We start from the raw sequence: 14225 nt of genomic DNA, 5'->3' as shown, positions 1-14225 counted from the left end.
ATTATCGTCGCATGTTGCTGAACTCTGAATCCATGTAAACAAACGCAACACTCCTGATATTTCCTGCTGAACGCGTAAGAGTTCTCACCGAGGCGGAGATTAATCAGACAGTTTCGGACTGACATCAGGTGATTTGTTCCAATTTACCTGGAATGTCTCTCTCTCTCTCTCTCTCTCTCTCTCTCTCTCTTTTCCCATGACTCCCCTCACCATCAGCACCACTGATTGCAGTTCACTATTCAAGCTCAAAACAAGTGCTTCACCACCACAATGAATGCAAATTACACTCATTTCAATGCACCAATAATGTTCTTGACTTTTGTTCCTGACTCGTCGAGTAAACAGAACAGAACACGCCACACGGACTTTTATTTATTTATTTATGTTATTTTTTTGCATTTTTCTTTCTACGCCTTTACTTACAATAACTCCGCTTAACGTAGCTGCTGTGCACTCTTCTCGATTAAGCTTCCATTTCGGCTCGAGATGCTGGGGGAAAAAAAACGCATAAGAGGAGGACTTAAACATTGAAAGCAAATGTAAACAGAAAAAAAAAAATGAAATGCAGAAACTTTTTCTCACAGATCAGACGTGTTCATCGTCTAGAGAAGAGAAATCCACAGAAATCCTAGAGTTCCATTTAAAATGAGCTCCTTCTCTAATAATTATTAGCAACGACATTAATTCTTAGATAATAGCAACAAAACATAAGCATAAAACTCATGACAGTTGCTATGGAAACAATGGTTGCTATGTTTGTTTTGGTTTCTGTTCTTGTCCACACTCCTCCCGTGTCCCACTATTGGTTTTCTACCTGATTGTTTTCACCTGTACTGTGTTTACTTTTAATTATCGTGTGTGTGTGTGTGTGTGTATGTGTGTGTTTCAAAGTATTTCCTTGTTTCTTGACTCTTCCCTTTTTCTCTCGTTTTCTGTTGAGTCCCTGCTACAGATTTTGAGATCTCGAGTCTTATAATAAGCCTGATGCTGAGTGTAAGCTCATTGCGTCCTGTTTTTCGCTACCGAAAAGATTCCCAATTCTAATCCCGAGCTCGTAATTCCATGCTCAACATCAGACGTCGGAGTTATTCCCAGTTCTTAAGTTAAAAAAACGTCCCACTTTTTGAGTAACACAACACCAGACTGCGCTGCTCGCAGATTTCAGCTGGGAGTGGGTGCGGCCTAAGCCTGATGATTTTTTTAATCCGGTTTGTAAGTATATCATTTTCGCGTTATAATGTTCTAATTTAATTGAATCTTTTGAAATGTAAAGAACTCAGTGTTCTCATTTAAAGCACCGAGACCTGAAAAGACGCTGTAATGGTATCTTATATTAGTATAAATGTAAATGAGAGTGGTATTTCACACGCCCCTGTTTTGTATTTTCCACTATTCAGGATTGTTTCAAACCCAGAAGTCAACGTTTCTACTGTAGCTACTGAGAAGCGGAGGAAAACAAGCGGGAGGGCGGAGGGCTGTAAAAGGCAGAGTGGACGAGAGGATGAGCGTGGCACACGGCGAGCAGAGTAATCCCGAGCACTCAGCACATAGCCAGGAGTCGTACCGTGGGCTAATGAGGCCGCGTTTTACAGAACCAAGGCTACAGGAGCTGGGGGATAATTGGCGAGGCAGCCCCGAATGAAAGATGGAGAGACACGAGCCTTTCATCTGCCGCAGGAAAACAGAGACGGCCCTAACAAGAGGGCAGGTCTGTATTGACCAGAGCTTCACTTTTCTTTCCTACACTAATGGCATGTGTTTAGCAGAAATGTTGGAGAAGCGCTGCCTCCACCTACCTGCACTCCTGCTCGGTTAGTTAAGGACAGATGGAGCTGAACGCTGGTGAGGGAGGAGAAGCAGACATGTCTGCCCATGTTATTGATTAAACTGCATGCTCTGTTCCTTCATCTCACTGATTTGGATTTATTCTGCAGGTTTAGCCTGGATAAAAACATCACATCCAGTAATTCTGCTGATAAACTGGAACCTTCATAGAAATCTGAGACTCCTGAAAGAGATCTGACTGAAATCTGGAGTACTTTATTCGTCTTATACCACAGCAATCTGCCAGAGAACCGACATCTTTACTTTTTATCCGTTTATAGGTACATTTATTGTGGAAAGTTTCTTTATTGAGTTACTAAGACAATAAAATGTAGCTTATATCACTCTCTTTTTCTCTCTCTATTTTTCTGCCTCTCTCTCTCTCCATTTCTTTCACCCGCCCCCTTTCTGCTTCTCTCTCTCTCTCTCTCTCTCTCTCTCTCTCTCTCTCTCTCTCTCACTTTTGTCTTATTGTGTCTATGTCTGTTTTTCTCTCTCTCTCTCTGTTTCTATCTTTCTGTCTCCCTCTGTTTTTCTCTCTCATGCACTGTTTCATTCTCTCTCTCTCTCTCTCTCTCTCTCTCTCTCTCTCTCTCATTCCATCCCTCCTTTACTGCCTCTCTTCCTCATTCTTGTCTCGTTGTATCTTATCTCTTTCTTTTTCTCTCTCTGTCTCTCATGGTCTGTCTCCTGTCTCTCTGTCCATCTCTCTCTCTCCATCATCATTTATCTCTCCCTCTCTCTCTGCCTGTCTGTCTCTTTCTCTCTCTGTCTTTCTCTTTCTGAAAAGGGATCAGAAACTAATTTGTCCTATGAACTGAACGCTTTACACATACTCAGGCGAGTCTGTGTGTGTGTGTGTGTGTGTGTGTGTGCATTGTATGTGCATGCAGAGAACAGAAATGCAATAGTCCCCTCCTCTCTGAATCTGCTCTAGACATCTTTGTCGTTCGGCTGGAACACGGCTGCTCGTGTTAAAGCGAGAGAAGTGAAAGGAATGAATCATTTCTTTCTCTCTCTCCTGTTCATCGTCACTCAGATTAAACATCCACGCCGAAAAGTACGGCACTGACTCAGACGAGCCGCATTTTGTAGACATCAAATCCCCATAATGAGCAGCCGAGGAGAGCTCGGGGCGATTTGAAGTTTGATTGACGGGGGCATCTCCCGGCCCTGCGTGCGCTTTCAGCATCATCTTTTCAATTACAGCCGCCGCTCGGCCTTGTGGGTGAGAGGTAATTTGCGTGGCTGCTTTTAGCTCGCCGTACTGTATTACGACGCGTTGTATCTGCCGAGCGAGAATGCAGTGGGAGGCGACGGCGGAGAAACAAAGCGGAGCTGCATGGGAGTTGAATGTGAATGTCACACCAGCACAATGCGGCAGGTTTTATTCAGTGATCCCAATTTTCACAAAATAATTTCCAACATATAATCGATTGTGATTAAGCTCACTGCTGCTAGATAAGAAATAATCCTCATCAGCAGCCTGTTATTACGGAAAATATCTCCTAATGACGAACATTTTCCAGTGATTTTTGGTTTTCACTCGTCTCCGCCCACATCTCCGCCCCTCTCACGTCATTGGTCCGTATGCACCTGTTCTCCTGGTTTATTTGTCTTTATCTATTTCTTCTTATATATATATATATATATATATATATATATATATATATATATATATATATACAGTTGTGCTCATAAGTTTACATACCCTGGCAGAATTTATGATTTCTTGGCTATTTTTCAGAGAATATGAATGATAACACAAAAACTTTTCTTTCACTCATGGTTATTGGTTGGCTTAAGCCATTTATTATCAATCAACTGTGTTTACTCTTTTTAAATCATAATGACAACAGAAACTACCCAAATGACCCTGATCAAAAGTTTACATACCCTGGTGATTTTGGCCTGATAACATGCACGCAAGTTGACACAAATGAGTTTGAATGGCTATTAAAGGTAACCATCCTCACCTGTGATCTGTTTGCTTGTAATTAGTGTGTGTGTGTAAAAGGTCAATGAGTTTCTGGACTCCTGACAGACCCTTGCATCTTTCATCCAGTGCTGCACTGACGGTTCTGGATTCTGAGTCATGGGGAAAGCAAAAGAATTGTCAAAGGATCTGCGGGAAAAGGTAGATGAACTGTATAAAACAGGAAAGGGATACAAAAAGATACCCAAGGAATTGAGAATGCCAATCAGCAGTGTTCAAACTCTAATAAAGAAGTGGACAATGAGGGGTTCTGTTGAAACCAATCTACGGTCAGGTAGACCAACTAAAATTTCAGCCACAACTGCCAGGAAAATTGTTCGGGATGCAAAGAAAAACCCACAAATAACTTCAGGTGAAATACAGGACTCTCTGAAAACATGTGGTATGGCTGTTTCAAGATGCACAATAAGGAGGCACTTGAAGAAAGATGGGCTGCATGGTCGAGTTGCCAGAAGAAAGCCATTACTACGCAAATGCCACAAAGTATCCCGCTTACAATACGCCAAACAGCACAGAGACAAGCCTCACACCTTCTGGAACAAAGTCATTTGGAGTGATGAGACCAAAATTGAACTTTTTGGCCACAACCATAAACGCTACATTTGGAGAGGAGTCAGCAAGGCCTATGATGAAAGGTACACCATTCCTACTGTGAAACACGGAGGTGGATCGCTGATGTTTTGGGGATGTGTGAGCTACAAAGGCACAGGAAATTTGGTCAAAATTGATGGCAAGATGAATGCAGTATGTTATCAAAAAATACTGGAGGAAAATTTGCACTCATCAGCCTGGAAGCTGCACATGGGATGTACTTGGACATTCCATCATGACAATGATCCAAAACACAAGGCCAAGTCGACCTGTCATTGGCTACAGCAGAATAAATTGAAGGTTCTGGAGTGGCCATCTCAGTGTCCTGACCTCAATATCATTGAGCCACTCTGGGGAGATCTCAAACATGCAGTTCATGCAAGACAGCCCAAGAATTTACAGGAACTGGAGGCTTTTTGCCAAGAAGAATGAGCAGCTTTACCATCTGAGAAGATAAAGACCCTCATCCACAACTACCACAAAAGACTTCAAGCTGTTATTGATGTTAAAGGGGGCAATACACGGTATTAAGAACTGGGGTATGTAAACTTTTGATCAGGGTCATTTGGGTAGTTTCTGTTGTCATTATGATTTAAAAAGAGTAAACACAGTTGATTGATAATAAATGGCTTCAGCCATTATGCTTCGTTATCGATGGATTTATTTTACAATGTATAAAGATTAAATTTTATTTTATTAATTTGACATTTGACTCACATTTAAATAAAACAATATCATTCGATTATATGGTTCTAAACGTCTCATTCGAGAGAATTACCCCAATTTATTTAAATATCATGCTCGTCTTTTACGTCACTGAGTGTTGTTACGGCTGAGATGAGTGCAGGATTTCACGGATTGTAGAAATTTTTAAAATTGTTTTTGTGCAAATTTTTAAATGATGCAGATTTTCTGCAAATTTGTTCCGAGACGTGACGTGTAACGTGATCTTGACACGCATTTAGGCAAAGCCCACGTGTCATCACTGGGCGGAGTTGAAAAGAATCCTGTGATTGTGATGAAATTTCACAGATTTAAGTAGTTTAAAAAATAAATAAATGAATGAAAGAATAAATAAATAATTAAATGAATAAATAAATAAATAAAATTAGCAACTGTTTTACTGTGAGGGCTGCCAAATTTTACAAAAAAAAAGAAACAAAAAATATTTTAAAAGATTTTAGAAGAAGATTTTAACCAAAAAGTTTTGAGACTGCAGAAGTCTGCCGTGTGACACGAGCCATGCGAGCCATTAGCGATATATCCAACAGACATGAGGTTCTGCGCTAAATAATCAAATGAATAATGATCATTCATCATGGCATTTGCCTTAAAATGTTTTCTGCACATGATCACGTTAATTAATCTCCCGCTAATAATAAAGGCTTTCCGAGGCACTTTAATTAATTCCTTACACGTCCCGCGTTAATGTGTCGTCACTCATCTGATCAGTGCAAGCCTCTGCTGTTGTACCATGAACGTTAGCAAAGAATTCCAGCGCACAAGTAGAGCTGGTTGTGTCACTTGTCACAAATGTGCTGCATCCTGTAGCACTGTATTGTTTTCTCGGATGATCTGATGGAAAAAATGGGTTTGAACAATGCTGAGGTACAGAAAATAGCTGAATGCAGAAACTCTTAATAAAGCAGGACATCAGAGGAAATTAAATAAATAAATAAAAATTAAATGTAAAACATATTGCTATTATTATTATTATTATTTGTAATAATGATAGGACATTTTTTAAGTGTTGTATTGAATTGTTCTTATTTATTTTTTATCACATGCACCCCCCCCCATCCTTCAGGACAACATGACTGTTAGCAATATGAAATTGCTTTAATTTTATAATTTTTAACTTTTTTTTTTCAAATAAAAATATCTCATCACACGGCGCTGTTGAGAAAGAATTCATCTCATTTATCAAGAAAAAAACGTGTGCAGGATTTTCAAAGATCTGTAGAAATTCCATGCATCTGGCAACGCTGGCTGTACAGTGCGGTACTGTGAGAAACACACCAGGTGCTGATTCACACCCGCTTTCATGAGCCGAGAAAATCACACGCTAAACTTACTGCTGCTTCCAACCCCAAGTTTCGTACACTGGCAGCCACACCTTCACATTTCTCCTCAGCAGTTTTTAAGATTCTCTATTACATACATATTCATGAGCGGAAGTAAAAAAAAAATTGTGCTTGGATGCACTGAAAGTCTGGAATTAAATATATTTAATAACGAGATCCCAATAAAGAGTTCTTGTCAGAACTCTATACTGTGATATCCTGTCTATCATTCTACTCGATAACGTCTGTGTGAAACACTTTCCCGTTGCCTTAATAGTAAATAAATTGGATGAACATCGGGTTTGTGTGCTAAATAGCTAGCTTCTTAGCCGGAAGCTGTAGTTCCGCCGTAGCCGTCTGAGAAATTTGCTGTAACTCTACGCCGTCTTCCTGTCTTCCTGGATTTTAGGCGATCGTTGTAGCTGCACTAGCTCTGAGATTCTGATCGGATAGAAATCAGATTACGGTTTTCTCCGTGTTATGTGCTGTGAAGCCGTCAATCTCAACTCCTGGCCGGAGATATCAGCTTTTTAAAAGATGTGTGAGAGAGCAAAATCCCCCCTAAACTTGGACACTGAAAAGTTAACTCTCGAGTTCTTGGCTAATGAAATCATACACAGCACCAATAAGATTTATTTTTATTTATTTTTAATTGATTATTTTTCTTTAAAACATTATTTATTTATTCATTTATTTAATTAAGGAAAACACCTGTATTTCTTTTTGTTTGTTTGTTTGTTAAAAAATAACACCAACATTTCTTTTATCTATCTATCTATCTATCTATCTATCTATCTATCTATCTATCTATCTATCTATCTATCTATCTATCTATAGATAGATAGATAGATAGATACGCTACAGTGATATTATATCATGAAAGTAGGGCATTTAAGTAGAAGCTGCAATGGTGATTTCCTCATCTCAAACAACTTATTGAAACAAAAGCCAACAACAGTGGTGGGTATACCACAACAAAAAATCTCAGTGTCTCAATAATTTGTCATGTGCCCTTGACCATCAATTACAGCTTGACAACAACGTCTCATGCTGTTCACGAGTCGACTTATTGTCTGCTGAGGCATGGCATTCCACTCTTCTTGAAGGGCGGCCCTCAGGTCATTGAGGTTCTGGGGTGCAGGGTTACGAGCCTCTATACGGCGACTCGGCTGATCCTATAGGTTTTCTATGGGATTCAGGTCTGGAGAAAGTGCAGGCCACTCCATTTGAGGTACCCCTTTCTGTGACTCTTTCAGTCTCTCTGTATCTCAGTCGCAACCTGCTGATGACACTCTGAAGTAGCCACTTCCCTCTGAGAACATCCTGTTTGAAGCCTCACAATGGTGAGGTTCTGTTGATCAACTGTTAGGTGTGGTCTTGGTCTCATGATGTCAAAATGTGAACCGCATGATGAAGAGGACTGTTTAAATACCACTTCTAATTGAACCAGAAAATTTATTGGTCGATTCATGGATCAAACACCAGTTGTGAATTTTGCCGTTAAGCACCTTGTTAGAGAACAGCAAGTTATGCAAAAAGTACTGAAACACTGAACAGTTGGACATGTGCATTCAAAAGTGTAGAGAAGGTCAAATTAAGTTCCCCTGTAAAGGTTATAATGCATTTTAGGTGCATTCTGAAATTTCACCCGAAAGCTGAATATTCTTAACTACTCTGAGTAGTATATATATATTCATTTATATATTTATTTTTATATTATTAATATTATTAAATCCATTATGATTACTACTTACATAAACATTTTTGATAAAGTATTATACTGTGTGAAAGAATGTAACACACACACACAATAAAATATTAATTAATTAATGTATTTATTTATTAGTTTATTTATTTATTTATTTATTTATTTAAGGAAAACACAGACATTGCTTTACAACCTTATATACTTTATTTATATATATATATATATATATATATATATATATATATATATATATATATATATATATATATATATATTTGTTTCTTTGTTTGTTTATTAAGAAAAAACACAAAAATTTATTTGCAGCATTATTTATTTAAATATTTATATATTTATATATTTATATATTTATTATTATTATTATTATTATTATTATTATTATTAAATCCATTATTGCTACTCATATAAACATAGTTTGTTTTTTTTGATGAAGTATTATACTATGTGAAAGAATGCATACACACACACACACACACACACATCCCGTGTCCTTTTCTTTGCCTGTTGTTTTTAACACACCACTTTCCTGCACGTGTGATAGAATATGTTCTTATCTCTGCTTTCTTATGCAAATGAGACAGCCTCGCTTATTTTTTTCCCCCTAGCATGTCACAGCTGTACATTTGGAAACAGCCTTTATAATTGCCTGTAATTATCTGAGACCAGACTACTTCAAAACATCCTGGTAATTTGATGGAGTGGAAGCGAAAGGGGAGGCGGGGTTTAGAGGAGCGTGTTAGTGAGAAGACGCCGCGCTTCGGCGGAGAGAAAAGCGAAGCTGGAAGGGAGGTAACGCGGCTCACTAAAAAGCACATCCTACACCAGGAGCCACAGACCAGGCCATAATTATCTCTGCAAAGCCTTCTGGGTAATGAAGCTGCACATAAAAGGCACCTGCAGGAAACAGCTCTCTGGAGCGTCTCAGACTTGACTGAATAACCTTAAAAATAAGAGGACGTGGGCCACCGAGACGGACTGGAGGATTTTGATTGGGTGGATATTTGTGCTTATGACTCGCTGGATGTTTTGCTGCTTGATGCTTACGCTCACTGCAATTGATGTGAAGTGCTGTGTAGCGCGCAGAGCTGAGTGCTCTTACATAACGCATGTAAAAATAAACGTCCCTGACAGTCCACAGATGGCCCATCGTCCCCCCACAGAGGCCAAGCTCCGGCCCTGGCGTTGTCCTCCGCCCGAGACTCGATCACACACACACACACACACACACACACACACACACACACACACACACACACACACACACATACTCTGAGCAGCAGGGCAGCAAAGCAGCTCCAACTCCAACAGGTGGCCTACAGTCACTATCTGATAAAACCGTAGATACACTACAGCTGCTTTCTGACAGACCGAAAAAAATAAAAAAAGCCTCCGCCTTTTCTTCACAGACGTCCGCTAGAACATCATGCATCATGCTACAGCTAAATAAACCATTAAAACCACCAATGAATCAACTCCCAAGTGATTCTGAATCAGAACAAGTGGGAAGGGCTTACTCTCATCCGCCTGTCAATCAAAGCGAGACTAGTCTGTGAGCGGAAATCACAGAAGGTATTCCTGGCTCCGCCCCCATCCTGTCATAGACTGATTACCCTACTGTGTCCACCTGTTCTGTGGTTGCTACTAGCAATGTGGTGCGATACCTCAGAGCTCGTGACAGGGGTCTGGCTAATCCCAGTGCTGACCGAACTCCAGGAGCGAGCCGTGAGGACGCAGGCGAACAGCGGGTACAGGTCTCCGGCCCCCAGACGCCTGCTGTAGCGCTCAATACCCTTCATGTCTCCCTTTATGAGACTCTGCCACAGTCTGCAGTAATCCAGGCGAAACTCCGGCTTCAGCAACTTGAACAGAAAAAAAAAAATCACGGTCCAAAAAAATTCCTTATACGTGACGTTTAGGGAATAAATACTGGGAATACCGGACTCATGTTAAATCCCTAAAACTGTAGTCATCTCAGATTCATAATATTTTGCGACACTATTTTAAAGCTTTAAAGATGTTAAAGGAGCCATTTGTAGTTTTAACACCATCTGCTGCCTCATCTGGAGCAGCTTCATCTGGAATGAATTTCAGGGCCAGAAATTAGTACACAGCAGCTCGAATATTCCTGTGAGATCCATGACATGATACGATTGTTTATTATAATTATATCATATGATTAGAGGGTAACGAGTTGGAGAGAGAGAGAGAGAGAGAGAGAGAGAGAGAAAGAAAGAAAGAAAGAAAGAAAGAAAGAAAGAAAGAAAAACACAGAGGGAGGGAGAGGAAAAGAAACACAGAGAGAGAGAAAAGGAAACAGAGAGAAGGGGAGAGGGAGAGAGAAACAGTGTGAAACAGAATAGTGAGAGAATGAGACACACACAGAGTGAAGAGAGAGACTACAGGGGGACAGAAAGTGACACAGAAACAACAGAGAGTGTCAGAAAGAGAGATGAAGAAAAAGAAACAAAAAGAGAGAAGGATAATGAGAGAGAGAAAAGGAGAGAGAGAGGGAGATAGACAGAGGGAGAGAATAAAGAGATGAAGAAAATGAAACAAAAAGAGGATAATGAGAGATAATGATAATGAGAGAGAAAAAAAGAGAGGTAGATAAAGATATATAGAGAGAGATAGCAAGACACAAACAGAGAGAGAGAGAGAGAGAGAGATAGAGAGGGAGACAGAGTGTCAGAGAGAGAGAGAATAGCAGGATTAGGAGAGAGAGATAGAGACACACACACAGAGAGAGAGAGAAAGAAAGAGAGAGAGACAGAGAGAGAGAGAGAGAGAGAGAGATAGAGAGGGAGACAGTGTCAGAGAGAGAGAGAGAGAGAGATGTCATTAACATGCAGCTTGAGGATAGCACCACTTTACCACTTCAGCACTTTAATTAATATGGCTACAACATACAGTAAGCTGGCTGTGAACAAAAATAACACTCCAGCCAGGAATTAACATTCGGGGGCCAAGCAGCGCTAAACTCTGAAGTCATTACTCGCAAATTGGTTCCATTATGAGGCGAACGAGTGGAGCAGCTCTCCAACACTCTCTCCTTTTATACACGAGCATCAGTAGTGCATATTTATCACCAAATTATCTTCACAAATGCATTTACGGCTCCCACACACATGCTGCACGGGGATGCGAAATGGACAGGGTTCTGCTCTCGCTGTGTGTGTGTGTGTGTGTGTGTAGAAGTGCTGTCCTAAAACACATGGCAGAGCTGCAGGTCGTGTCTAATGAAATGCTTTTACGCGGCTGCAGCACCGGCGGCTCTGAGAGGCGAGAGGCAGCCAGTGAATAATGGGCTGTAATATGGGATGGATTTGCTTTGTTGTGAGCACCGAGGCTTGGACGATGTCTCACCTGATACAAGCCGTGATCGAGTAAAACAATTTCCGTCTTATTGCTTTTCGGGCACTTTCGCACCAGCACGTTGCCGGGGTGAGGGTCGCAGTGCACAAATCCGTTCACGAATATCATCTCGCTGTACATTCTGCCCAAGTTCCTGGAAATCTGCAGGTGGAAAAGACAAGAGGTTAAAATGTGTTCAAATTAATAATCCAGATGGATAATAGAGGTAATTATATTAATGAACGCCGGTTGGGGCGTGTCCAAATGCAGGGAGGATTTAAGGGCGAAATTAAAAAACAGCTGTATAACGATGCAGTAAGTAACTTTTTACACATAACTGAATTCAGTAACTGTCCCTGAATATGGCTAACTGACATACCTTTTAGGCTATTCGAGTAGCTATTCCTGCGTAACTGTAAATATTTACGTAAATTAAAACATAAGTCTGGTACAAAGAATTTGCACATTTTTTATTATTTATATAACGTACCATTTCATAAAATTTCAGTTCTGGACATAAACAACTTCCACAGTGTAAATGTAAATATTTATGGAACTGATTTATACAAAGAATCTTTCCCTGTGCGAATATTTACAAAATTTACAATCTTAAGTTGACGGATCTGAAGATTAGTAACTTTCCAAGCGTACATATCTAACGTAACCTTTAGTCTTAAATATAAACAACTTTTCACAAATAAATGTAAACATGTAAAAATGTAAACATTACATCCAGGGCTGTGAAAACAATAACCTTCTATACATAAACATAAATATTAACGTAACTTTCCGAATAAGTTTTCAGGTCTCGATACAAATAATGTTCCCTGAGTAAAGATAAACTTTGACGTATTTTGTAAACTTATTTCTTCAGCTCTGAATACGAGTAACCTTTCCCTTCATAAACGTAAATATTTACGTAAACTATGTATCCAAGTACGAAAAATTTTCCCGTGTGAATATTTACATAACTTACGTAACTTTCAAAACTTTCTGAACTTCTGAAGTTGCCAGATCTTTCTAAGCGTAAACACTATTTAACCATTAGGCTTAATATAAATAGCTTTATATATAAAGTAAATGTAAAAATATAAACATTACATCCAGGGCTGTGAATACAATAACGGTCTACATGTAAATATTTACGTAACTTTCCGAATAAGTTTTCGGGTATCAATACAAATAACATTACCTCGGTAAACATAAACTTTGCTGAATCTTGTAGAGTAATATCTTTGACTATTTAAATATCTGAATATATAAATATTTACGTAAACATTGTACCTGAATATGTAGAATTTTCTCCTGTATGAATATTTACATAACTTTTGCAACTTTCGTAACTTTTGAAGTTGCCAGATCTTTCCAATGGTAAACACTGATGTAACCATTAGGCATAATCTAACGCTTCTTAATATAAATGGCTTCATATATAACGTAAATGCAAACATGTAAAAATTAAACATTACGTCCAGGGCTGTGAATACAATAACTGTCTATGCGTAAATATTTACGTAACTTTCCGAATAAGTTTTCAGGTCTCAATACAAATAATTGGTGACGTGACCCGGATGGAAGTGATGTTTAGGGGGGTGAGTGTAAAAATCTGGAGCTAAAACTATTATCAGTGTATAAATGTAAATATTCTAACGTCATTTAATTCCTTTATACTGTATGATAGTAACCGCTGTCTGATTTTACTGAACTACTGAAAAAGTCAGACAAACAGATGAGGATTTAACCGTCATAATCAGTATTGTTTGAGATCAGAAATGTGTAGAACGTCCTTGGTGTGTTTTAAAAGCCTGCTCTGAACGTGATCCCGCAGGAAACAAGACCCTGAAACAACAGCGTGAGGGTACGAGAGAGTGAGCGTTTATTACCCAACGACCCCCGGTATGATTATTCCACCCACGCCGCGCTCCGGCTCTGAAGATAAGCTGCGATAAGCGTCTCCTTTAGAGTGTGTAATAACGGGGAGTGTAGAGCACCGTATGGAAATGTCACGACGGAGGAGGCTGAGCGAAAGAGACCGTCCTTTCATCCGTCACTCAATCCATCCGGTGTCATGTTCCAATTTTCCTGCTTTGTTCCGAAAGTCGGAATGAATTCAAATAAACAACAAGAAAAAAATTTTTCTGTTCGTTTGCTGATGCTGACTCACGGGACTTCCATTGTGTGTGGAGAAGTCCAGTGTGACAAGCAACAAGCTTAACACACACACACACAACACACACACACAACACATACACACACACACAAGGTTCAGAGCCGCATCATTGTCAAGTCCATGCTAAAGCAGAGAATATGATTCACAGTTAATTATCGCGCAGTGACGCACACTCACATTGTTGCACAGAGGAACTCAGAGGACTTGTTATGTCATTTCGAAAAATGTAAAATAACCGTGACTCACTCGAAACCTCGCTGATTTCAGCTTTTACAGACACGAAAACAGAAATTACACAGGAACTAGTGGAGAAGGAGCTGTATTTCCTGCAGGTTTACTGTTTCTGAAGTTCTGTTCACACAACAGGACAATCTTTAGTATTAAGTGTCAACAAGTGACAAAATCCAATTTGTTCCTTCATTTGGAATGAGTTTTAGAGGTTTGCGTTTGAATATAGTGAGTTAATAAATGTTAGGAAGTGTTACTTTGCTACCAGCTTGAAGG

The 14225-nt window shown here is 39.5% G+C and overlaps 1 protein-coding gene across 4 annotated transcripts in view; it reads right to left on the bottom strand.

Moving 5' to 3' along the window:
* The window catches only part of adck1 (aarF domain containing kinase 1), a 111610-nt gene that overhangs the window by 14251 nt on the left and 83134 nt on the right, over positions 1-14225 (bottom strand). For 3 of the 4 annotated variants that reach the window (XM_058399731.1, XM_058399729.1, XM_058399730.1), the window contains exons 8-10: positions 11564-11713; positions 9862-10059; positions 424-489 (exon numbers count right to left, since the gene is read on the bottom strand). In XM_058399731.1, the coding sequence (XP_058255714.1) occupies positions 424-489; positions 9862-10059; positions 11564-11713 (414 nt within the window). The remainder of the gene's footprint in view (positions 1-423; positions 490-9861; positions 10060-11563; positions 11714-14225) is intronic. The other variant, XM_058399732.1, reaches the window with a different exon arrangement.

This window comes from Hemibagrus wyckioides, linkage group LG09 (assembly GCF_019097595.1).
Source record: "Hemibagrus wyckioides isolate EC202008001 linkage group LG09, SWU_Hwy_1.0, whole genome shotgun sequence".
Taxonomy (NCBI): Eukaryota; Metazoa; Chordata; class Actinopteri; order Siluriformes; family Bagridae; genus Hemibagrus; species Hemibagrus wyckioides.
This window is presented reverse-complemented; position numbering and strand designations above follow the sequence as displayed.